This window comes from Strongylocentrotus purpuratus, unplaced genomic scaffold (genome assembly GCF_000002235.5).
Source record: "Strongylocentrotus purpuratus isolate Spur 01 unplaced genomic scaffold, Spur_5.0 spur5_scaffold_3, whole genome shotgun sequence".
In the NCBI taxonomy this organism is placed as follows: Eukaryota; Metazoa; Echinodermata; class Echinoidea; order Camarodonta; family Strongylocentrotidae; genus Strongylocentrotus; species Strongylocentrotus purpuratus.
The window spans coordinates 14,111,114-14,138,484 of NW_022145609.1; the positions used below are offsets into that span (position 1 = coordinate 14,111,114).

The 27,371-nt window shown below is 36.6% G+C and overlaps 1 protein-coding gene across 1 annotated transcript in view; it reads right to left on the reverse strand.

Moving 5' to 3' along the window:
- Positions 1 to 16,638: 16,638 nt before the first annotated feature.
- LOC578144 (deleted in malignant brain tumors 1 protein-like) overlaps positions 16,639 to 27,371 on the reverse strand; it is a 63,363-nt gene continuing 52,630 nt past the window's right edge. Inside the window, exons 13-22 of the mRNA XM_030995759.1 lie at positions 25,073 to 25,363; positions 24,213 to 24,542; positions 23,436 to 23,768; positions 22,428 to 22,760; positions 21,839 to 22,168; positions 20,169 to 20,498; positions 18,698 to 19,015; positions 18,122 to 18,220; positions 17,253 to 17,351; positions 16,639 to 16,931 (exon numbers count right to left, since the gene is read on the reverse strand). Coding sequence (XP_030851619.1) covers positions 16,639 to 16,931; positions 17,253 to 17,351; positions 18,122 to 18,220; positions 18,698 to 19,015; positions 20,169 to 20,498; positions 21,839 to 22,168; positions 22,428 to 22,760; positions 23,436 to 23,768; positions 24,213 to 24,542; positions 25,073 to 25,363 — 2,756 coding nt within the window. The remainder of the gene's footprint in view (positions 16,932 to 17,252; positions 17,352 to 18,121; positions 18,221 to 18,697; positions 19,016 to 20,168; positions 20,499 to 21,838; positions 22,169 to 22,427; positions 22,761 to 23,435; positions 23,769 to 24,212; positions 24,543 to 25,072; positions 25,364 to 27,371) is intronic.

The window sequence follows — 27,371 nt, forward strand, 5'->3', positions numbered from 1 at the left end:
TCTGATTTTAGTCGCTGGTTATATTTTACAATATCATTCTGTAGGATAAAGCTGGCATTATGGACGCGTAGTGTTTGGCATCGATGCATTCATTGCTTAAATGTTAACATTCATTAATTAAGATAGTCGTCTGTCTAGATTTTTAGTGCATTATTTCGCATGATGTAGTCCATTGAATATATTTAGAAAATTTCAACGACATTCTAGAATTAGTTTGTAAAAGATAGGAAATATCCACGAGAAACTAAACATAGTCCATTTAAGATATAAAATGTCAAAGACGCACTGTATATTCGGATGGCACAAATTTCGAGCCTATTATGCCTGTATTTTTCTTTTTTCGGTGCATTTGATCGGGCTGCCAAACTCCCCTGATAAAGCTTAATATTTGTCTTAATGGAAAGGAATGGATCCCTAAAAGCTATAATGGTTATGGACCTGGAGGCATGAAACTTTGATTTATACCTTGGCTAGGGACAGTGAATACAGTCAAGCATTTTTGTTAAGGCCATCCAATGGAATTTATATCACTGTAGACAGGCGGCCTTTCTAGACAGGTTCCTCAACACACATTGCCTTCTAGAGGGGCAGGGAGACAATATGGATGACCACTACAGACAGATGACCTCTAAACAGAAGTAGGTGGAAGGTCACTGTTTGCCCGGATGTAATTACTGTATACTCTGAAATATGACCAGAGGAGGGGGGGGGGGGGGGATTTTTTCCCTTCAGAAAATGTGTATGAGTTAAGTAGATAGCACCTTCAGTGGTGGGTTGGGGGGGGGGGTGGTCATTATAAAGAGGAATCACGATATTGCTTGTTTTTAATCAATTCCTCGTCTAGAATTATTCATAAGCCGGATGCTTAACACTACCACTGACCCATCGTCACGCTCGCTCTGTGGTATCGGTGTACCCGTATACTCAGCTCCTAGTGCTCGAGACTTCACCGACGTGTTCGTCGCCTTTAGACCTTTCAGATTACATCACCAGCGTTGCTGGAAACCAGTCGTTGACTACCCGCAAGAAGGCCTTCACTGTCACTCACAATAAAAAGCACGAACGGTCTCCTAGCGACCTTCTTGCACCATTCTTGCGGAAAGCTGACGCATTCCTATTGGGGGAATGACTCCATTGTTTCTGCCTTTTGGCTAGTGTTATAAACCCTACATTCATCTCGTTTTGTGAAGCATCTGTATAAAAGCATGTTAAAGAACCTATATTCCTAATATTTTGACTTTGGAATGTTCATCATTTTTGCTGCGGGTTAGAAGACTGGCAGGTTTGCTCTGGGCTTTGTACATGTACATAATAGTATTAGTTTTGTTTCGTAAATCAAGTTTTCGCTGTCCGTACGAATACTACACCGCTTTACTTGACAGTAGAAATATTTTGGATCGAATATGGACAGCAACATTTCTGAATTTTGGTTAGTTAGTGTTCTAATGTGTGACATCACACCATAACACCATACAGTAATAAAGTATTGACACAGAATTGAAAACAATAACAACAACATTAACAAAAAAGAAATACCACCACCACAACCAACAACAGCAACTGCTATTACTTGTAGAAGTTGTAGTAGTATAGTAGAACTTTTACTACTCCTATTGCTGCAGCCAGCTGCTACTAATGCTACTACCACCACCATCATCTTTAATACTATTACTACTGCTACTAATCCAAGACTCTTTTGTATATGATTTGGAAAGAAGAAGAGTGTCGAACGCAACTTTATGCTCATAAAACAAGCTGATAAATGAACGGAATCTAATTGTAGAACCTTAGTCAAACACAATTGACTCCGGCAACTGACAACATATCGACCGTTAAAGAGAAGAGACAGTTTATTGACTCGACAGAACACCACTTTTTTCAATCAGTTGTCAGGAACGTGTTGACAATTAGTCAAAGTCGTGTTGACTCAGCCACTCCTACAAGAGGCGATTCTGGGATGTAACGTTTCAATTTACCAATCTAAGTGGATCATAGAAAATGTGGGCCATTGATAATTATCTCTGCCGTAGGTTCATGGTACAACCTTTAATGGCTTGTTCAGATACGGTGCGGTAAACCGCCGCCAAAAATAGCTACCGCGTTTTCATTACGTGTAAATAAAAAGGAATTGCGCGCAATAGAGGTACTGCGCGTATTCACTGAACTTTGTGTTATTAGCTAGACACAGAAATTAAATGTATTACACTTGCGTCGTCATAAAAACAAGACATGGACATGCCGCAGCATTATTATCTGAACGGACCTTAAAGCAGGCACATCTGTTTTCCTATTGTTCCTAGGTTGTAGGGGACGTGCCCTCTAGAAGCCGCTTTAATGTTTTCATCATTGGCAGGCACTAGCCAAAGTTCAGCTTGAGGTAGATAAACTTCTAAACAGTGAAATAGAACATCATGAAAATATAACGAAGCAAACAATGACCTGTTGAGAAGGAGGATGGAACACAATTGCCAAGACTTTCGATAAATCACGGCAATGTCACTCACTACTCTTGTTCATCATCCTTTGAAATGTGCGAACATTAAATTTTAGTTCGTTATGATTTTTGGGGGATATAATAGGTATAGAATTTGCCCTAGATTCGATTTTTCAAAAGTACTTGGCATGTTATCGTGTTTGGAATCAGGGAGACTGCCTGAGAGAAAGTTAGAAAAGGATGAGGAGGAGGAGAGAGAGAGAGAGAGCGTGGCCATATGGTTTCATGCCCTGTCAATAGTGTGCACAATTTACAGTCATCCACGGAATAATGTCACATCAGTGAGAAATCGTTCATGATTATTCATGGTGTGGTAATCAAATCAATCGGGTTGTATACGTCACGAGTCGGTAACCAAGCTTGAAGATGACTTTTGGTGAAATTGGACTACAATTTTTTCTTATTTTGACTACGTTTAGGTCGCTCCCTTTCCACCAAATTGCAAATAACATTTCAAATTAATTGGATTCTATGTTGTGCAGAATGTTTACATACAATTCCAATGATGAGGAGACTGTTGAAAGATGTCGAGCGGGCACACTCGTAGACGCTCTAAGGATGCGTTCAGATAGGACGCGGCAGAACCGCGGTGGTTCTTTCTGGTTAAACACGACATTATAGTATACAGTAGGTTTGCGGGTGCACCATGTGAGAGATAGAGAGGGTTGAGGAGTCCTGAAAAGGACTCTGACTCGGTAATCTTTCTTGTACATAAAGTGTTATATGCGTTAATCTTCCTTTTCATATTTAACACACAGCTCAGTGAATAAACGCGTCTGACTTTTGTTGAGCGCAGTTTCCATTCGTATGCCCCTGAGTTGATATCTGTGTCGCTACGCTCCATGACTTGTGTTGAAGCCTTTGAGAGAGCGCTGAAAACTCACCTTTTTGATGAATGCTACGAGTAATTATAGCGCATCTCAGGACCGAAGGCCTTCTTAAAGCGCTTTACAATGCACAATGTACGTACATTGTGCATTGTAAAGCGCTTTGAGAGGGCCTTCGGTCCTAAGATGCGCTATAAAAGAACGAACTATTAACATATGTGATCATATTGAAGATTAATCTTCTTTTTATGAATTGCATTATAATCCCACAGCAGTCTTTTGTAAGCCAAAAACTGTGGTTTAAAAAAAAAGTGAAACAAGATATTGAAAATTGCTTCTGAGGTGATTTTTTTTTCGGTAGTATTTATGATTACATGACAATGCGTATTTTTCTCTTTGATTTTCTGATTTTTGTTATTTAAATTGATTTTTGCCGGCTGTGGTTTTCATGTTTCTGTGATCGTGTTGTTTTGTCTTTTGTTCAATGTGAGTGAACCCCTTTGCAAAACAGGGTGTTCCATCCAACACGGGCTAAACTAAAATAAATAAATGAATAAATCGCATTAAAAATCGTCCCATTTTCAAAATTCGCAATATAATCTCCAAATAGACGAACAAAATGTCACTCATTTCACAACGTGTCTACTCATGATCTCAATCATGAAGAAAATAAAGTCGAGCGCGCATGTAATCAGTCCATGCATACGTCTTCAGAAGATAATCCCTTGCGGTACCCCTTTGCTTCGGCGCCGCGATGCTAAAGCTATTCCAGCAATAAAAGCAAATATCGCTAGTTTGTAAATAACGAAAATAGATGGACCGTGACTCGTTGTTCTTACCGCATGATCGAGTAGAGGACTTGCTTATTATTTTGATGGCGTAAAATATCTTCGATTTATGATATCCTGTTTGATTTCAAGCAAACGGGATATGTTATACAAATAATGATCTATACGATGAAAAAGAATCGCCGAAAATGTTCAGAAAATTGAGTTCGCTTTAATAAGTTGATGCATGATTATGTTCGATAACTGTACTGACTGCTGAGGAAGCAAAGTAAATAAACAGGGGGCGATGATTTCAGGTCCTCTCCGAGGGACTTAGTAATGAGGATTATTGCCTTACCAAAACGTATGAGCACATTGAATTGGTTTCAAATTATTAAACCTCATGGTCAGACGGTGAGATGAAACGCATTTTTCTAGAATCAAGTGATATATTTCTGTTTTCGGAATTACCGAAGCAATAGTAATGTGATCAGTATATACCATTTTCCATCTCGGACTGTAGGACAAACTCAAAGAGGATTAACACTGGAAACTGACCGGCGAAAAAATCTCTCATCTTAACTCGTTCCCAACCTTTCAGTTTGGTTGAAGAGAAAATGCGACGTGATTTATATTTATCCTCGGAGGATACACGCAATAACGAGAGTAGTATCATAATACATAGCTTGGAGACAGAAAGTAATCGCCCGAGTGACTTTTATGATAGCTGTGATAGTCGCCATTATTTCACCGGACAGGTCTGCAAAGTAGTCAACTTTTTAAATGCCTCTCTTGGGAGTACTTAACGTATAATCTACACAAAATGGTATAGTCCGTGATTTGAAGTGCATATTATATACCCTTTATAAAGGATATACTTCTCTCATGTCGTAATGCGATGTTGGCCCTTGTTCTCGAAAGCCTTGCCTGTTTACGTATTTCGTATGTCAGGTGACATGTTGAATTCTTAAAATCACTCTTCCAAAATAAATAGATGTCAATAAACAGGAAGAGGAAGGAGAAGGAGATGGAGAGGAAGAAAAAGAAGTAGGAGAAGAAGAAAATAATTTTGTCACAATTCCAAGTAAATTCCTCTCTAGAAAAATTCATTTCCGATTATGCTCCGAACCACATGAGCCATCTCACTGCTTTGACTGCTGTCAAACGGAATGAAATAAAGGCTCTACAATAAGTCCTTTTAAGGGCAACACCATTTGCATTGAAAGTTTGATGCATTTATATGAAACGTGATTTAATATGATTTTGTGAACTACAATGATAATTATATCTGACTCATCGCCTTTATATCAATTTGTGTGTGTGCCAATTTTGGATGAAATAACTCGTTGGATGCAGGAAGAATACGAATATTAACCAAACGAGTTTAAGGTAATTTCGAAGCCACCATACAACATTCACCCGGTCATCAACATTCGCGGATAGCCTTGAGTCGGATTTTAAAGAATTGATGAATTTGTCGCGACGTTGATTGGATACGACAAGTAGCTTTAGTCATGCTCCTCCCGGTTTCATTTAATGCTTAGATCATCCTTTATCCATCATGAGATCCGGTAGAATGAAGGCAGATGATCTACTTTGACTCCTGCCAGAGCTGTGGATACTAACTTCATTACTCAAATGCGATGTTATCAGCATGTTGGATACCTAATGTCTGCTGTATCAAATTTATGTGGAAGGATTTAGTAACGCTTGCGAAGAAGATAGGTTAAGAGTAATATGCGCGTCCCAGAAAAAACGAAACCGAGAATTATCGATGCTTTATCATAACTTAATCACAATCATAATTAATAAATGACACATAGTTTGTAAAGCTTAGATCCTCCTCTTTCATTTGATGCAACTCAAATGATGCATATTTGTGATTAAAAACAATTTGAAGAAAGGATACTTTAATAAAAGTCATTTGGCGAACGGTTTCTGAGTTTCAAAGAGAAACACATTTCTAGAAAGTTCAGTTTTTACCCTTTCATATGACACCTTAATCAGAAAAAATGAGCCAGGAATAAGAAAGTTCTGTTTGTTGAAAGTAATGCTTGCATTTCCATAATTGTATCAGACGAATTCGTTTTCACTGGCTGCCTGCCGTAGCAACAAACAGGGTTGACAAAAGACTTAACTCCGTTTCATTGACGATTAGCTATGCATTAAGTATTTCGTCTTCATTCTCGGTTTAGTGTTTTTCTGGGACGCACTGTATATACAGGTTGTGTACAAATACATATGTAACAAGTTTCCCGCCATCATCACCTGTCAATCTAAAAGTAGCATGATTCGTAATTAAACGTAACCAGATGAAGCGTTTCCAGATTATGTCACCATAATCCGGCAGAATAGCAACGAATTTGAACCAACGTTCCTACCAGTACATAATGGTCTCCGATGAAACTAAAATTGTTTGAATAAGGATAAACACCGCAACTACATGCTAGGAATATGTACATGTATGCATTGAGAACCAAATGTACTTGTTACCCATACCCAAATACGTTTTTTTCCTAGTGTTGAAAAGAGGCGTCCCAGAAAATGTCAAAAATTCGGGGGACGAAAGTTCTCCGAGTATACTCCTCGCGGCTATCAATCAACAATTCTCTCAGCTTTCCTTTCCTATTTTTAATTTTTCCTTATCTCTAAAATTCATCTCAGTGTAACACGAGTGCACGAGCAGTTTTTACCAGCGTCGTGGCCGAGCACTATCTAGACAACATAGGTCTACCCTTTCTTCCTTTCCAGGGTAAAGCAGGGAATCGATTTCACCATGCTCACCCAAAGTCTGCGAGCTACTTCTTTCTAACGTATACCTTTCAAACAGGGAAACACGAACCTTTCTTGTTGCGGTGTGTTCGTGAATTATCATGTTTCGAAATGGAGAAATTCGATATCTCTGAGGAAACCATTATACTTGGACGAAATTTCATAAAAACCTAAATTCATTTTAGATATCTTTCAAATGAACAGGATGGAAGTGTTTCTTTCTATCTGGTTGTGTCTACATCTGAATTGGATATTTGAAACTCAATTCAGATGTTGATTTGCTACCAGGAATCACAGTGTGCACTTTGAGTCGCCAAGTAATAATTTGTACACGAGATGATTTTGAACTTATATAGCATATGTGAAAAATGTTTTCTATTTGTTTTGTTGATAATTTCTAGCTATAGGCGGACGTTAGTGTTATTTTGTGCTCGAAAAAAATTCTATTGTGGTTAGCGTTAACCATCCCTTCAACCAAGTCAACGTTTTTTTCTGCTTCTGAGCCTGGTATCATACTACTACTACTACTACTACTACTATTTTCTACTTCTAATTATACTGCTACTACTCCTGCTCCTCCTGTTTCTTCTACTATTAACAGTTGTGATAGTAGTGATGATGATAAAAAATAACAACACAAATTATGATAATGATGAAATAATAGCGCTAATAATATTGGTAATAGTAATTAATTATAATATAAAGTAAAACACTTTTGCTTGTAAAGTTTCTTTGCGCTTAAAGAAAAAGGTCCCACATAAGATGACTTTCATACAATAATGCCTTTGTCCTTTGACGAAAAATCAGAAAATTAAATCAATGAATAAAGAAGTAAACAAATAAAGATCAATGCCATCTTAAGCTGCTTGAAATGAAATAAAATAGTCTCCACAAACAAAAATGGCCCAAACGTGATCATTCTGAAAGACAGGTGAAATACAATGCCAGTAACTCGGTATCCCCATTTCCCACAGATTTAGTTGCGGGGCCTCCGAAAGGGATGATGAGTTTGTCTACAAGCGTATCCTCATTTGGCACATGATCCGTAGAGCTGTATGGGATCTGTCCCAAAGGACCTCGTTCAGATATAACGCGGTTAACCGCTGCGGTTTTTTCTTTATGTAATGACGTAAGAGTAATACGCTTCAAGTTTCTGTGCATTATACCACAAAGCTCTGTGAAGACGAGTAGTTTTGTTGTATGCAGTTGCCATTCATTTACATAATAAAAAGAAACACCGCGGTTTACCGATGCAGTTGTTGTTTTTGTTATCGTTTCTGTTTTCACAGCACGTATATATATATATATATATATTCAGTTATAAATATTTATACCATATCTGAATGAGCCTTAACTAAAGCAGTGTTGGTGATTTGGGGGGTATTAAAGGTGAGTGGTATGTTTACGATGACAAGTAACACCCGTGATGAATTGGAGATTGACTAGTGCGTCGTAAGTCGGTCGGATAGGGACCCAGCACCAACGGCCAAATTAAAGGTCTACTGCATGGTCGAGTTCTATTTTTCATAAACGACATAGAATAATTATCAGTAATATTGTCCTATAAAATATCCAAAAAAAGTGATTACACCCTTAAGAAAAATTGCATTAAAAACACAAGCCTTAGATTTGCATTCTGTGATTCATTTATAGGAACAACATAATATGTATTTCCTGAAAACTGTGTAGCGCAATAAAGTGTTACATAAAATCCTGTCTGTGGGTAATATTTTTTCACTTTTTATATATTCAGTGGCTTTTCAAAATTCTTAATTTACTCCTTGAGATAAGTCATGTCCGATGAAAAAACACCCTCTATGAATTTATTTCCTTTTAATCAGACACAAATCACGCCGCATAACGGCTGGCAATATTATACTTCGATTTATTGAAAATGGATGATTATAAATTTACCTGTCAACCGATTGACGGTGTATACAAAAAAGGCTTGTATAACGTTGTATAATACCCCCACTCGATATAAAGGTCTCCATTAAGCTGTTGCGTGGCGGCTCGTCAATAATTTATTCTTTTCTAATTACTGAAAGGCATTGGGAGTAGTTCTAATTCACGGGCGGATAGTAAAAGAATCATTCCCTTCATAAAATAATGGCCAATGCATGATTGCGTCTGTGACGAAAAGAGACGGAGAGTTTCAGCTTTGATCGAGGTTGCAATTATCCTGAAAGCTTATTAACTTTGGCTGTATGGGGGCACGCTAATCGTCAGAGGGTTACTGGATTTCTTAATTTCTGCGCAAATATTCATGATATTTGGTTCATTGTAAGGATATGGAATCATCATACAAAACCGACCATCGTGCTAAACGCAATACCTTGAAATCACTTTTCTTTGGCACAGATAGACTTCAGCGTCATTTGACAATAAATCTTAATGTATATTGCAAGACATGTGGGTGAGTGTAATTCAAGCCCAATCCCTTACCTAAAGAACTATGATTTCATTCGCATAATATAAATTTGTTAGGAGTCTATGTATACATGATTGGGTTACCCTTGGCGGTGGTTATTAGTGCATCCAAATCATGCAATAATTTCATCGTTAGAGTTTGACAATAAGCATGTTAAACTTGATTTCAACAGGTTATTTTGGAGTAGATCAAACTAAAGAATAACGGGAACACTAGTGGGAGAAGAGTAATTAGTAGGAGCGATGCAGCTGTATGTAAAAATATAAAGAAACAAAGCAGGAATGATGCATTATATGGCATAAATGTTCATTTCTCTTATGCCCTCTATTTCCCTCTTTCCTAAGCTCATAGGAACTTTCTTTGTGTTAGTGATATGCGCTTTACAAGTAACGTTCATTATTATTATTACTATTATTATATTGCATTGTGTGATTTTGAATTACTTACGCGAAGTTTAAAGACAACCAAATAAAGCCCAACCGTCGCTCGAGGCCATCATACACTTTAACTTTAATCCACATATTCAATCAGGCACACGTGATACACTTTCTCTTTTCTAATTTGATTTGTACTTAACATCGAAGTTCCGCCAAACTCGTCAGGGCTTCCTTTGCCGTCGGATATAGAATGAAGCAACTGGATGAGGGGAATGTGAACCCTCTTTATCTTGTTAGCGTTGGATTACACGAATAGTAACAACACTGAAATCCGCATTACGAGAAATAACCAAGTCAAGGATTCTACTTAGCTTAATCATGATGCCTATATATTAATTATTTTTATTGACGTTCCTCATTACGCATGGAGTTATATTCATCATCGCAAGTAATTCGTTGCACTTGTTTGGGGATATAAGTATAGAGTTATATAGTTATACAGTCATTAGTTGGGAGTGATTCTAACGTGTAATTAAGGCTTCTACCAACCTTAAAATTAGTGTAGAGTTTACATTCGAAATCGAATTCGATTTGTTGTTAGAAATGGAAGCATATAGGCGTTTTCTAAACATTCGTCTAACACAAATTGGAAATATACTTGTGCCTTCAGCAGTATTGCAAGCACAGCAATATGAAAAGGTGTATACAAACGATTTTTCCGATAACCAGTGGGGTGAAAATGTTATAGCCAGAGAGGTAGAGAGAGAGGTATATGATGAAGAAGATGATGTTTTATGGTGAGCTTGAGAAAGATATGCGTTGATAAACGTTTAATTAAATGTGATTAATATTCATTAAATATACTTCTCGAATTCTTCATGTTTGATTAATATACATGTAAACGTTTACTACATGATTATATATTATATGCTAATTATTGAAACAGAGCTTTTATGAATCAAATCAAACCAGAGAATAGATGGGTAGGTGGAGAAACGGAAAGATGAAGCTAGGAAACAATGTTTTGATAAAGCTCATTGTCCCTCAAAAAAATATAACAAAATAAATTTTAAAAAAGGTGTAACGTACGGACAGGATACTAACTAGTGTCCTTTTAATTTGATTGGAAAATGATGACGACCTTGGGAAAATGCGTATCATATTGATATAGTGATTACAAATCATGGTATTATCATCCAATCTAATATACATTGTCCTTGTTGAGCTTGACAGCGCCTATTGAGGAGATGAAAATGATTAGCAAATCAAGTTAATGAATTCATAAGAGTATGATATGCCCAGCACTTCCTGAGGAAAGCAGTAATGGGATCTTGATTCGTTTGATCTGAACATAAGAAATCATGATAATAAGCTGGATTTATAGAGCAGTTAATACGAAATACCGTCTCTAAGCGCTTTACAGATACGACCCCGGTCATTGGATTCAACGTAAATGTGATACCCTACTATTTATAAATTGTCTATGCCAGTCAAATTAGTGATGGTGTACTGTTCGGTTGATCAATAATTGTTTTTTATGTGGTCTTTGGCTCCGGGGCAGCCTCTAATTGTACGGCATGATTTGATGTGTATTCATGTTACATCTTTGAACCTTCCACCGGGTGTCACTTCATATGAACTTTTGTGCGCTTGATATCAAAAGGGGTAATTATCAGGAATGTTACGGATTCGAAAAAGGGCGCTTTTTTGTTAAAGAGCAAGAACAAAAAAAAGAAAAAAGGATCGTATACATAACTTTTCACAAAGAAACATGCGACTCTTATAACATAATGCAGATTTCGATCAAATATGGTACATTTAGTGAATTTGTACCCGATAAGCCGAAAAAGTATTATTTTAGAGCACATTTTGTATTTGATTTTGGGCAAAATGGATTTTCCTTCGTTTAAACTATTTTTCAAACATCTGCCAATAAGGGGTCGTTTACTAACGTTTAAGCGTTTCCCCTTTGAATAAGTGACAACTCGCCCAGTAAATATAGAAACAAATGTGTACTTCTGTGGTTAATTGTGACGCCTGTCCTATATACATTTCTTTGTGTGTAAACAGTGAATGTGTTTCTCGGGCAGTGAATGACCGTAACCTATTTATTTCGACGAGACGGTGAGGAAACACTACTCAGTCCCATAAGGTCATATTCACGTCAGTGTGACATCCATCGCCCTTTGGTTAATGATGAGGCTCTGTGATAGTGAATGTGCATGAGTGTTTGGGCACCTCTCCCGTGACTCGTTAGGTGTGAGCTGGGCCGTGACTCGAGTCGTGCATAATGAATAGCAGTCCGTACGGGTCTTTGATAGACAGTCTGGCGATGTCTCCTTTCATTACAGCATCTGACCTAAAGTTCATAGGCGTTGTTGATCAAGAATTCGGTAAGAATTTACTTTCAGGTTCATGTAGATAGATGATCGAAGACCAAATTGATAATCATGTTTTTCTTCTTGGATAAGCGTTGATTATAAAATTAGCCAGAATTGTATTTATAATTAAATGAGACACAGGCGGTAATTACAATCACTTTTCACTTTCATATTAGTATGTTATTTCATATAATCATACCCTGGTGTTCTTTTGTTTGTTATTTAGATGATGTTCATGTGTTTTTATTTTTGTTTGCTCAAGTGCTCCCTGTTCTATTGATTTCAAACGGATTGGGTGCGTTACAAATCTCATACGTCATAATTATAATAATAATTATTACTATTATTATTACTATTAAATAAGATATACTGAAACGAAAAACATGAATTTTCAGCTACCGAGGAGAGGGTAACAGTCGTAAAGAGAGAGAGAGAGAGAGAGAGGGGGGGGGGGGGGATAAAATGAAAAATGGGACCGGGAACGTCGTTGGACCGATTTAAATGTTGGATGCTGGCAAAGTATGCAGATTCTTCAACAACTTATATCATAACTTTTCCAACACACTAGCCAGCAAAAAAAAAAGAGGAAGTTAAAAAAAATAAACAAATCGAATTAAAGGTGATGATAAAAATTAAAGTAAAAAGAAAATACCAGCAAGGAGAGTTGTAATTCTCAGATTTTGAAAATACGCCTGGAAATTTAAAAAAAAACGAAACAAAAAACGGTTGTTAATTTGCAGACAAGCTTTAACAAAATAATTTATATCCCATTCCCTTGTAGTGTGACGGAGAATTTTCTTTTGAGAAAGTGAAGAAGAGAGAGGAAGGGAGAGAGAGGGAGAGGTGGAAGAGGGGGGGGGGGTGTCGATTCCAGTATCACTGCATGGATTTTCCTTGTGGCAAGGACATGGAGGTGAGAGATAAATACTGAAGCACATCGCATTGATTTATCATATCCACGTAGGTTTGTGACTGTTAGCGCCAAAGCTGGCGTCCTTTATTTGTAGTTGAGAATCAGTATCAATCTTTTTTTAAAATTAGTTACCTGACCATGAATATACTGGATTGTCTTGTATTTCTGTGAACATTTTTAAAATTTACTTGGACAGCTTTAGACATCGTTTAATGGATTATAATATATACGCACCAAAACATATAAACACACACACACACACACCCACACACTCACGCACGCTTGTACACGCACATACACAATTCTTTTCAATTTAAAAACTACATCATTACATTGTACATGCTCAGCCCCACACATCCCGCTGTCAAAAATGCTTCATCTCCTCAATCAGTTCTATTCCAAACGTTATTGAATTTCCTCTCATTCAATCATTTTAGTAGTAATTTGTTATTGTAAATATACATGTACAAGCAACACTAACGCATTTTCTCATTAATACTATAGGGGACACTTTAAACTTCAAGGCATGAGCCCCTTACACACAAATATGCATGCACACTCATACATGTCATTCGTCAATACAAAAATGCTAGCACATGTTTACTCATCCATATTCATGTACTTGCATACATTGTAAATCTCAAAAGCAACAAAATCAAACAAACAAACAGCAAACATAAGGGGAAAAAGAAATATGCAAAGAAGAGAGAAGTTGGAGAACTTTATTACATACTGTTGCATGCAATTCTAAAAAAATAATTTGATAGACACGGCGTTATCATTATCCGTTAAGTCTTAAGTCCAATGTTTATTTTTTTCAAAAAACAACTCAAGTTAACAATATCAACAACAAAAACTTACAATGTAAATATGGTCAAGCCTAAAAAATTGACAAGTAATTGACTAGTCCAATTATTCAGTGCACACTACAGCCAGGAGTCATAAATTATTATCAATTGTTACATAAGGCCCCATAACCCGACACATTGCTCACACTTACTGCAATCTCGTTACCCACTTACAAACACATTGTAACATAAATCTGTTCGAACAAAATTTCCAGCCAGGGTTAAAAGTCCAGTTTATTTGTATTATGTGATTTTGAAATACTGATCCACAAAGAGTTTCTTGATAAAACCGAGCAAATTCTTTCTTGCCTTATTGATATTAATTTGTGTATAAAAAGATGAATAAGATGACGGGTTCGTTTTATTAAAAGTTAATAACTCCTTTATCATTTAAATTACTATTGTTCCTCATCATCCATGAAATATTTGATAATGATTGTAAATGTATCCCTGTGTGAGAACAAAAAATCATTAGCAACAATCACGATATTCTTCTGTTTTATGATCATCGTAGATCTAAATTTCTGCAACCATCCCATGATGAATTTCCACAGGTAACTTTGGCATAAAATTGGAAATTGCCACCACAGAGGCAAGTAAGTCATATTACCACATAATCTCAAAATATATCAAAGGAGTCTACATGTGCAATATAATATGCCACCAATTAGATATCTATATTCATAGATTTCCTTTACAATTAAACCTAAAATAAATGAAGTTTATGGATTATGTGCAATTTTAAATCAATGTTGAGGCGCATAATTCCAGATTTCTTTCTTGGCTTGAAACTTTCATACCTACAACATCTAAGAAAGTTTCAAGCCAAGTTATTCAATGTATTAAAAGAAAGTTATTTACTTGTGCTTTATCTCTATCTAGTGTAAATAATTTGATATTATTCCTAACCGGCTCAATGCTAGGTTGAACGACGATACGACATACACAAAGTACTATGATTAATAGATTTTATTTGTTTCACTATTTGTACAGTGCTTGTAATGCCAATCATTGTGCTCTTATTAGGTCTGGCAATTAATTTCGTTACCATCTTACGGAAACTATTATTTCATGTATCACAAAGAGGTAATATTACCTATTATATATGAGACATTGATTTACAGAAACAAAAAAAATATGCCAGATTGTTTTATTCATTTAATAGTTTAACACTGATAACGTATTTTTTGTTGTTTAACCTGACATGAAAGTCAGTGCCAATGCCATACATTTTGTCTTGAATGAAGTTACACAAAGGAGAAAAACCTAAAATGATTAAATTGTCTGACCTATAACTTAGTTTCGATCATCGGGTGGAAGACGAATTTAATCATTGTTCCTGTCCATTGATCAAACAAATTATTTAGAAAAATGGCATTAATTGTCATTAGACTGAGACCATTTTGAACTAAGGAGGCATTATAATTTAATTGCAGAACTTATGACCTCCATTTATAATTAAATTTGACATATCTTTCAGTTTTCATCGTATCACTGTAAAAAAGAATTTGTTCATAGGTAATTTTTACGTATTTTTTCCATGTAGAATTTACTTGAAAACATCAGTTTTGCCACTTACGCACTAAATTTAAGTCTTGCTAACTCAAACTTTCAATTTAGTAGAACATACGTGGAATATTTAAGTAAAATCAAATACATAAGAACTTTAAATAATTTCAGCTTGTATTAATTTAGTAATTTTAACTCAAAATCAGAAATTATACGTATTACTCAAACAATTTATGTTGATTATTCTTATCTTTTTAAAGTAAGGACCGATGCAGTGCGTAATAGAAATATTTACATAATTTATGGATATTCATTAAGACCAAATTAAACTCTTTTTTAAATAAAACAATTCTTTTTTGTGGTTGAATGAAAATTTAAGGACTTTAAAAAATTTACTAATTCATTTAACATGGCTAAGCAAATACAAGACAATTTTTAATTGTTACCCAGTTCAAAACAAATCAAAACTTGATATTTCAGGAAATTGTCAAACAATTTTCCTTTTAAGATGCTACGATCAAGTATATATAAAATTTGGAGCCTTTCAATATGTGTCGAATTGAAGCGTATGTAATAGTTTGTGATGGCCGGTGGTAGATATTTATATATACGGTTAAATCTTAAATAGAAGTAGTGAACGATTAGTGGATGTTACTTGTTATATTAGATGGGTACCAAATCGTGCAATATGTAATCCTACCATAGCTTTTTTTTAATTATCTAAAATGATTACAATACTTAAATTATTTACGTTAATGTAACTCGATTTAACTGAGTAAAAATTTATTCAGCAAAATAAGTAAATTCTACTTAAGATGCCGTAGGTAATATTTACTTAATAAAAATAAGGCAATTCTTTTCCTCAATTTTATTGAGTTATTTCGACTATTATTTTTTTACAGTATACTGGAGCGTGAAAAATCCTTTTCGATCGTGGTGATTTGATACCATTACAATATAGCTCTAATTCGCATTTTGTTGTTCCTCATACTTATGTACATCATTACAAATGAAGGATAAGTGCAGTACAGATAGGTCCATTAGTAACAACTTAACTCGTACCACTAAGTGTCTAATTCTTTAGTTTATTTATGCATATTTTACCTAAAGTGTTAATATCCATATATTCATGGTATTAAACCTGTGCCATATTGTGTTTCACCGCAGCCTCCAGTCTTTCATTTCAAACCCTGGAAACTTCAGCAGTTGTTTAAGATGCATTTTTAGTTAATTTGCACCATGGTTATTTTTTCCCACAGTTTTCACTCTCGTCGGTTTCGGATATGTCCTGTCACGGGAGAAAATATCCATCAATGTCTTCATCTTTCCCCGCTAAAGGGCGTTTGGTAAACAGTTGTCATGTCGATGTACTCATCCGATGATGATTCCCTGGTCGGAAGGATATAATCATCAAGATCTAAGTCCTTGTCTTTGTCGGGTGTTTCATAAACGTTATCGATGTCCATGTTTATATTCCTTTCTCGTTTCTTTTTGAATTGCGAGAGATTCAGATCACCTTTATCGTCACCATCAGCTGCTATATTTGATTCATAATCGTGATGAAGCACACCGGTCACTTGTCTATCCGGTAACCGAGGTGGGGTGTTCAAGTCTTGGTAAGTTGAATCAGCCGACAGAGAGTGCTTTGGTACGATATTTGTTACGTCCATATAGATATCGTCGTTTACATCTTCCGCAGCCCTTCTTTTTCGAATTATACAAAGACAGCACGCGCAGGACGATACTAGAATGATGCTGAAGAGCAAAACGCAAGGTACAAGTATCAACGGAAGATTTGACATTAGACTTGATGTTGTATTATAGTTCAAAATATCAATTTCAGTCGGGATTATCTGATCAAGGGAAATGTTCTGCGTACTTGACGATACCAGTGTGTTTAACGAAAAAACTGTACTTAACGCAACTACTGTACTTAACGCAACTACTGTAGTGTCGTTAGCTGCTGACGCCAGATCGTCTGTAGTTCGTGTTGTTACACGAGATGCGTCAACATTGGAATAGGAAGTCAAATCTATGACAAAAGAAAAAACAAATCGTTTCAAAACCAAAAATTAGTTTAAGACATTTTACATTTTCAAAATATTTGTGGAAAAAAAGAGATCAAAACATGCGCTCGGATGATTATGTTATTAAGACATTAGAGTGAATGTGATGTAGACAATTTAGAATGTAGCATGAATTCATAACAAAGTTTTGATTTTAAACGTGATTCAGTTCTATCGTTAACCTGTTATTCTTTATTTACCTAGGATCCAAATCTTGATTCATTCATGTGGTAAAGGCCTTTAGGTCCAGGGAAATGTTTATCTTGTTACCAAATTGGATGAATGGTTCACTTCATGCTCCGGATTGTCTGAGTGCAGGGACGAATCATGTAGGTCATCTGTCTTTTTCATGATTATATTATAGTAAAATTAAGAGCACCCAGTAGATACACCAGCCTTTGTCAACATATTAATATTAGTGCTATGTACAGTAGCGATTTTACCTAGATGAGCTGCATGCATACAAGAGACGCTGGCATCTTCTTTGTGTATGCAATCATGGACTCCAATCCCTTTATGTTTGCAGTCTCTGAGGTTTGTTTCTGTCCCATTGCACTGAACACCATCCAGAAAGATATCACCAGAACCTTTACCAAATCTTGCTTGGGGTAGAGAGTTGTATTATAGTTCAAAATATCAATTTCAGTCGGGATTATCTGATCAAGGGAAATGTTCTGCGTACTTGACGATACCAGTGTGTTTAACGAAAAAACTGTACTTAACGCAACTACTGTACTTAACGCAACTACTGTAGTGTCGTTAGCTGCTGACGCCAGATCGTCTGTAGTTCGTGTTGTTACACGAGATGCGTCAACATTGGAATAGGAAGTCAAATCTATGACAAAAGAAAAAACAAATCGTTTCAAAACCAAAAATTAGTTTAAGACATTTTACATTTTCAAAATATTTGTGGAAAAAAAGAGATCAAAACATGCGCTCGGATGATTATGTTATTAAGACATTAGAGTGAATGTGATGTAGACAATTTAGAATGTAGCATGAATTCATAACAAAGTTTTGATTTTAAACGTGATTCAGTTCTATCGTTAACCTGTTATTCTTTATTTACCTAGGATCCAAATCTTGATTCATTCATGTGGTAAAGGCCTTTAGGTCCAGGGAAATGTTTATCTTGTTACCAAATTGGATGAATGGTTCACTTCATGCTCCGGATTGTCTGAGTGCAGGGACGAATCATGTAGGTCATCTGTCTTTTTCATGATTATATTATAGTAAAATTAAGAGCACCCAGTAGATACACCAGCCTTTGTCAACATATTAATATTAGTGCTATGTACAGTAGCGATTTTACCTAGATGAGCTGCATGCATACAAGAGACGCTGGCATCTTCTTTGTGTATGCAATCATGGACTCCAATCCCTTTATGTTTGCAGTCTCTGAGGTTTGTTTCTGTCCCATTGCACTGAACACCATCCAGAAAGATATCACCAGAACCTTTACCAAATCTTGCTTGGGGTAGAGCAGCTAAAGCACCATCGAATCCTAATTGTCGACACACAACCTTTGCGTCGTCCAGGTCCCATAAATCGTCGCATACAGTCCCCCAAGACCCTTCGTGTAGGATCTCAACTCTTCCTTCATATTCATCGGCTCCACTAACAAGTCGAACTAGATTGAATAAAAAATTAAAAAAAATTAAAGTTAATATTCCTTTTTCAACCAAAATCGACGTGAAATTGCTTTATAGTCTGTCAATTATTTGCTTACACTTCGAAAATATAACAAATTTATTAAAAAAAAATCAACTCTTCACCAAAAGATCACGCGCATTTGCAGTCTTAAAGAAGATTAATATATGTTTCCTATTACCAATTCTATATTTTAAAGTCCATACAGTTTGTAGGGATGGTTGTGCGTAAAGGTTTGGGTCTGTGTTCTGTCATATTATGTCAATCACGAATTTAATCTTCAGTATGGCATTAAAGGTACAGTTTACTCGTTGTTTAAGACTGCAAATTCCGTCAAAGTGCTCTTATTTTGTTTAGGAAATTTCTAGTGCCCTTTTAGGACCTACATTGCTTTGAAGGTAATTTTAGACTCCGAAATGTTAAATTCATGATTACATCTGATCATACCAATTCAACTCCATTTTCAAAAAAAAAATGCGGTGACCATCAATTTATTAATTAATTACTAATAACAATACACGGGCCGGCTGGTTGTGCGTATTATAACCAACACGAACAAAGCCAACAAAATGGCAACATCGGCATTGGCCGAAATAAAACGTTTAAGGCGCTATCTCGTTTCTTTCAACGGCTGGTTCAAAATTATCGAATATTTGTGGGACCCCACAATATTAGCATTGGTTATATTTATGCATAGTTCAGCTTTCTCCAAACCGATTTTGATCAAACAAGGACCATTTTGTAATTCAAATTATATGCTTTTTTCAAATTTCACACTCAGTTTTTCATTATCTCACAATCATTTTTTTTGGTAGCGACCTCTATACCAAAACTCAAATATCCCTTTAAAGCGAGTACATTAAGTAAATTTTTAAAGCCATATCATTATCCCTCAGTTGTCGCCTTTGCACTGGTTTCAACTTGATTCGTTAATGCCTAATGTGTATACAAGTATTCATCTTTAAAATGAATTTCGGTGAAAATGTTATTGCCTTTTCGGAAAATAAAGCTATCCACACACAGCGTCAGTGTAAGCAATTCATTCATAATTGTGTCAATTTTCAGGTAAATTCAAATGATTTAGATAAAAAATGATGGCTGGATGCAATATGGAGAATAGTTAAGTATTGTACCTCCTATGAGACACGTGACCCCAGCGTCTTCGTTATGTTGGCAGTTGTGCACTCCAAACCCTAGATGTGCGCAGTCCGCAAGATTGTCTTCCGTTCCATCGCACCCGACATGAGACAGGAGAATTTCTTCGGACCCCTCACCAAACCAGGCTGAAACTGGTGCAGTTGAGGCGTCGCCGAATCCCAACATTCTGCATACGACTTTTGCATCTTGCAGATTCCAGCCATTGTCGCAAACTGTTCCCCAGGTTCCTTTGTACCTGATCTCCACTCTGCCTTCAGAACTGTTGGATCCACCCACGAGCCGTACTCCAACAGAGTTTGGATGGGCTAGAACAAAAAAGAATGTACTTTGTTTAAGTGTAGCCGTAATTGTCATTCCCTATCGTTTTCCAGCTAAGTTTTTCATAAAGTCGTATAGGACAGGGGTTCTGAAAATTTTACCTGGACGATCCAGATCATTTTCATGAAAGCTAAACAACAATGGGGGAATTATGCTGACTTAATCGATTATTCTATACATATAAGTTTGTAATATTATACAGTTGATACAATCAAAATTTGAATTCATGGCATGCATCTAGGGAATATCAGTGGGAAAAGTGGCATTGTTCCCGGCAACACGCTGCTTAAAACAGTAAACTTTGGCACAAAAAGAGTGATTGGAAGACGAAGGTATTGATCCAAAGATTCAGACAATCTACTCCTTAAAATATCAATAATGACACTTGTATACGAAAGAAAAATAGGATTATTTTAAACTTTTCAGTTTTATATCTGATCTAAGGGAAATTGTTTGTTGACGCTACGCAGTACCCATGGTACCGTTTGGTCGAAATTATATAGAATTGGGATCAAAAGGAAGGGGAGGGTGGATTCTACCCCCTCCCCTACTCTCTTAAAAAAATAGTGAATTTTCACTCTTTTTTCACTTTGTTGGGAGTGACGTCCGTGATCACTTGTTTAGGAGTGAAAATCGATTGATTTTAGAGTGCTCTCTAAGAAGAAAAGAGTGAATTTTCACTCTATTTTCACTACATTTTCACTCTCCAGAGGAGTGACGTCCGTGATCACTCGATTTCTTTAGAGAGTACGCTTTAAGGTTAAATGAAATCCCAGAGCCTCCAGGGCGGTCCGAATCGACATGCCCGCGGGTCGGTTGCGGGCCGTGTCTGGACTTTGAGAAGCCCTGGTATAGGATGTGGATTCAAAATAAGTCTGTCTTATTGAAGTTGGAAAATTATGTGAGAATCGTTTCATATACTATATTCTTTTATTTACGCTTCTACCGAAGACATTCCTATTACCCACTGCATACCGGGGGAGATGTGTCGACCTTTAGTGAAAGCGCCCACCATGCCTATCAGACTGTGAAACTCTTATTTTAACATAAAGGGCCATTACACAAATGGGACCCATTTCTATTGTGTCCACGCTTACATTGCACCTTCTAGACATTGTGCAAATTGGCATGTGACGACTGTAATGATATTCAACCATACACAGTATGCCCTGATGTTACTCAAACGTTCTCAATTGGCATGTTAGGGGTCGCCGTAAGATAATCGAACAGCAATCTTTCAAGAAAGATTAGGGGTCCAAACTTGCGCCATATATATCATAAGAAGGTGTGCAAATATCATTATGTTATTGAAAGTATAGACATATACCTCCCGAGTAACAGATAGCACCAACAGCCTGTCCATGTCCGTAGTAATGGACGCCTATCAAAAGATATGCACAGTCCGCTAGATTTTCTTCCGTTCCATCACAGCCGACAAAATCCAGAAGTATATCCTCAGATCCCTGACCGAACCTTGCAGAAGTCGGTGCGTCCAAGGCTCCATCGAACCCAAGCATTCTGCACACCACCCTCGCGTCTCTCAGATCCCAGCCATTATCACAGATGGTTCCCCAGGATCCATCGTACAGTACCTCTACTCTGCCTTCAGCACTGCTGGATCCACCGACGAGCCTTATTCTGAAAGGATTCGGATGTGCTGAGGCAATGGAAGTCAATAATTGATAATTGAATCATGAAAACAAATGAAATGTGAATTGTAACAAAAAATGAAATAACACTAGACAGTTATTTATGTGTTTTCTTTAGGGTTTTTGCAGTAATAAAGTTTGGTCGTTGCAATATGATATCTTAACTTGTCATCATAACTTGTCATCATCTCCGGACCACTTACAGCCGGTTTAAGTGGATACATAATATGATAAAATATCATGAATATATGTTACGGTATTTCTTACCTCCATTGTAACAAATAGCGCCCGCATCTTCATCATGTCCACAGTATTGTACTTCAACCCTTCGTTGAATGCATCCCGCTACATTATCTTCTGTTCCCTCACACCCGACATCATCTAGAAGAATATCCCCTGAACCTTCACCAAACCTAGCAGATCCCGGTGCGTCCAAGGCTCCATCAAACCCCAACATTCTACAAACCACCCTCGCGTCTCTTAGATCCCAGCTGTCATCACAGATAGCTCCCCAGGATCCATCGTGATGCAGTACCTCTACTCTGCCTTCAGCATCGTTAGACCCACCGACAAGACGAACTTGTAAAGGATTTGGATGGACTACAAGAAAATAAGAGCGTAATATTTTTTGTTGTTGAAAAGATGATGTCATCACAAATTTCTACATACGTTGGATGAGAAAGAATTTGGGCAGTTTGAATTAATCGGGTCAGCTTTCGGTTGCTTTTTATTGCATTTCGGTATCTTGTCAGTACTACCTACTAAAAGACTCAATATGGAGTGTAGACGAAAAGGAAAAACGGAATTTCGCCTTAATACAACTTATGTATAGAATGTGGTAAACATATACGACAACGTGTATTTCATACAATGAGAACATTATTCTGATTTGGTCGTTATTGCTTATACCATGCGAAACCGTTGATAAGCAGGGGCGTACGCAGGGGGGGGGGGGTGGGGGTGGGGTTTGGGGTTCAAACCCCCCCCCCCCCCCCTTTGGTATTTTTATGTGTGTAAACCCCCCTAAAAAACCTAAAACCCCCCCTTTTTTTTTTTTTTTTTTTTAATTATTAAAAAAAAAAAAAAAATATATATATATATACATATGCCCACGGCTAACCTAAAAAAGGTGACCTCCCCCCCCCCCCAACGAAGAAAAATGTCAAATTTTCAAATTTCGAGACCAAAAAAAAAAAAAAAAAAAGTGTCCGGTTCTCAATGAAAAACAATGTCGGGTAGGTGTTTACTTGCTAATAAATAAATAATGAATCATACTTCCTGAGTAACAAATGGCACCTGCAGCAGCACTTGTATGACTGCATGAGTAACGTGCATTCCCTGAATAACCGCATCCTGCAAGGTTGTCTTCTGTTCCATCACAGCTGACCCTATCAAAAATAATATGACCAGATCCCTGACCAAACCTAGCAAATCCTGGTGCGTCCAAGGCTTTATCGAACCCCAGCATTCTACAAACCACATTTGCGTCTCTCAGATCCCACCAGTCATCACAGATAGTTCCCCAGGATCCTTCATGCATGACCTCAACTCTGCCTTCAGCATCGTTAGATCCATTAACAAGCCGAACTTGCAATGGGTTTGGATGGACTACAAGGGAATGAAAACGTAATAACATCTTTCGGTTGCTTTTGATTGCATAAAGGTATCCTATCAGTATCATCTAATTATAGACTCAATATGAGAAAATTATTCAAATTTGGTTGTTTTTGCTTTTACCATGCAATACCGTCGATAAGGTGGAATGATGTCTTTCGTTTTTTGAAGGGGGGGGGGGGGTCACCTTATTTAAATGTTATTGTTACGTACAATCCATTAAAATACCCTCTTAGAAAAAGACCAAATAAAAGCATATATACAATACAATAACTTTCTACTTTGCGAAACATTCGGCTCATTTTAAAATAAAATAAATTGGGAGGAAAAATTCAGAATTTTAAAGTCACTTTTTATAAAGCTATTCTGATGTTCGTGCCCAATGAATATTTTAGTCGGGTAGGTGTATTACTAGGTTAAACTGCCTTCAAAACAAACCTCCTGAGTAACACATGACACCTGCATCACTTGTATGACTGCATGAGTAACGTGCATTCCCTGAATAACCGCATCCTGCAAGGTTGTCTTCTGTTCCATCACAGTTGACCCTATCTAGAAGAATAGGACCAGATCCTTGACCAAACCTAGCAGATCCCGGTGCGTCCACGGCTCCATCAAACCCCAGCATTCTACAAACTACCCTCGCGTCTCTCAGATCCCACCAGTAATGACAGATAGTTCCCCAGGAGCCTCCGTACAGTACTTCTACTCTGCCTTCAGCATCGTTAGATCCATTAACAAGCCGAACTTGCAATGGGTTAGGATGGTCTAAATTATGAAAATATTATAGAATGAAATATGTCATGTTTATTGTATGTAATTAGAACACACATATTACCATGAATTAGGAATGGCATGGACAAATATGGATTCTTTTCAATCTTAATTGGGTATTTCTACATTTCATTCCATTTATGTATTTAATTTTTGAGGCAATGATTATCCGATTCGGATAGATTGTGAATCATTCATGGAAATGATTCAAAGATAAGAGTGATACGATTCTGAGGAAATTATGCGTGTAGCAAATTCTGCAATCTTTTACTTATGTCTTTAGTTCATAATAATAATAATAATAATAATAATAATAATAATAATAATAATAATAATAATGTAACTTATATCGCGCCAAATCCACTCTGTGGAGTGCTCAAGGCGCGTGTAAACAGGAAAAACGATCAAGACTTGTAAAGGAATGTTTTTAGATGAGTTTTGAAAGAATCAGAAGATAAACATTTTTTGATGTCTTCAGGAAGGCCATTCCATAATTTAGGACTAGAGTGTGCAAATGATCATACCTCCTAAATAACATACGGCCCCTGCGTCCATATGATGTCCACAGGGAGTGCTGGTCCCAACGTTTGAACAGTCTGTTCCCGAGCAATCGACACGCAGAACATCACCAGAACCCTGACCAAAGCTGGCTGATCGTGGCGCATCTAGAGCACCGTCGTACCCCAGCATCCTGCAAAGAACCCTTGCATCGTTCAGATCCCACCAGGTATCACAGACAGTTCCCCACGATCCATCGTACAAGACCTCCACTCTTCCTTCAGCATGGTTGGAGCCTTTCACGAGACTTACTTCTACTAGGTGTAAAAGTGTCAATGTAGCAAATATTTTTCCGCTTACCCTCCTATCAAGAATAATTAACTTGGTTAAAAGCGTTATAATAAGTCTCTGAAACCAGAAACAGCTCTGTTTCTGCTTCTTTTCAAAGGAAGATTGGATTGATTTTTCTCAAGTGATATTGTTCAGCCGTCACTACGGTGATGGTATGGAAGCGTCTTCGAAAGTATATGCATGAAAATGTCAATCGATTTGCCGGAATGTGAGCCAAAATTTCTACACAAATCAAAAAGGGAAGAATGTGGAAAGCAGATTTCTGACTTTGCCTACACAGGTGGTAAACATAGTCCTCAAAGTTTTGATAATGTGGGTAGGAATATTTATTGTTGTTTATATAGCTATAACCAGGATAACGCATTTTTTGCAGTTACAAAGCGTTTTATAACTTGTTCCACAAGTATATGGCCGAATGAGAAAAAATGTTTTATTAGAGACTCCATTATCACATAATGTAAAGGGCCAGGAATGTCAAGTCTGACAAACACGAGAACTATATAAGAACCAACTATTATTATCATTATTATCTTGAAAAAGGCCACCCTTTTGTCCTTTGGTGAATATTAGTTGTAAGCAGATATTCACTTAGTTGTGACAAAGGCATGAAAAAGTCTAAGACCACATTGACTGTAGACTGGGTCCTTTAGTGCAAAAAATGATATAAAAGTTAATAAAATGTTCATTGTGGCATAAGGTTTGATCAAAGGCAGAAAATAATAGAAATGTAGATCCGTGAATTTTTAAAGAAAATTTGACAAACGATAACGATGTTTTAAAGCTGCGAGATCGAACACAAATTAGCAATTCGTCTTCTTGTATCGTTTTTTGTTTTTTTGTTTTTTTGTTTTTTTTGTTTTTGTTTTTGTTTTCTTTTTTGTTTTGTTTTTGTTTTGTTTTGTGTTTGTTGTTGTTGGTTTTGTTTTTAACGGGGGTAGGGGATTTAACAAACTTTATTCATTCGATATAACTAAGTTGATTGTAGTCTGTACTTTGTTCCAATATGTTATAAATTATAATATGTAATAGGGATACTAGTAAGACAGAACAAAATATAGAGGGGGGGGGGGGGGGGGGGTTATAACAATATTAATTCATTCAATATAATTGAGATTACTGTATTTTGTACTCTGTAATTGGTTTCAATATGTTATATATTACAATTTGTATGAATTAATATTATTTATTGAGTGAATACAATAAAGAATATTACAAAACAAAAAAAGACAGACCTTGCGAGTCCCTTTGTTTTTTTTAATTAAAAATAAATTCTTTAAAACAAAATATCATTATAACTTTCAACATAATTCTAACATTCAGCTCGATTATCTGTCCTTTCACACTGAATCCACGTCTTTTCTCAGTTTTTTTTTCTCTCTCGTTCATTAGATCATATATCTCTCGTTCAAATTAAATAGTTTTGAAGAATAAACCAAAGTCCGAAGTCGGAGTGTAATAAAGCCTTTGTATTGAATTTATACTACTAAAAAGTAATCGTGACCATATTAAAAGTAAAACAAAACTGAACTGGGCTGCGCGTCCCGCGACCTAACCTTTACAGCGAAACTTAACAAAAGGCCATGCATCCATGTACATCTTAATATCCAATTAAGTGGAATCTTTAATGATGAACACTATATTCTCAAACTAAAGCGTAGTCTATCTCCCCCTCTGAGGAAGTCAATGAACATAAATAGAAACACGTGCTTTTTACCGTTCCTAAAATAGTCAGTAATATGTCTCTATTCCTGGGTTAGTCAACTTTCTACCCTTGTTTTTATCTGAGTCCATATCAATAATCTTGTTATCTTACTTGCCTTTCGCCCCTCATTTTAATAATTAAAGAAATCCAAGTCATTATTATAGAGAGTTATCAAATAGTGGTCTATATGTTTTGGCCCCCAAATATGCGTGCCGCTCGAAACCTGTCGCTCAGAAACTACAAATCTGTCCTCTTTCACTTTAGAATACTGA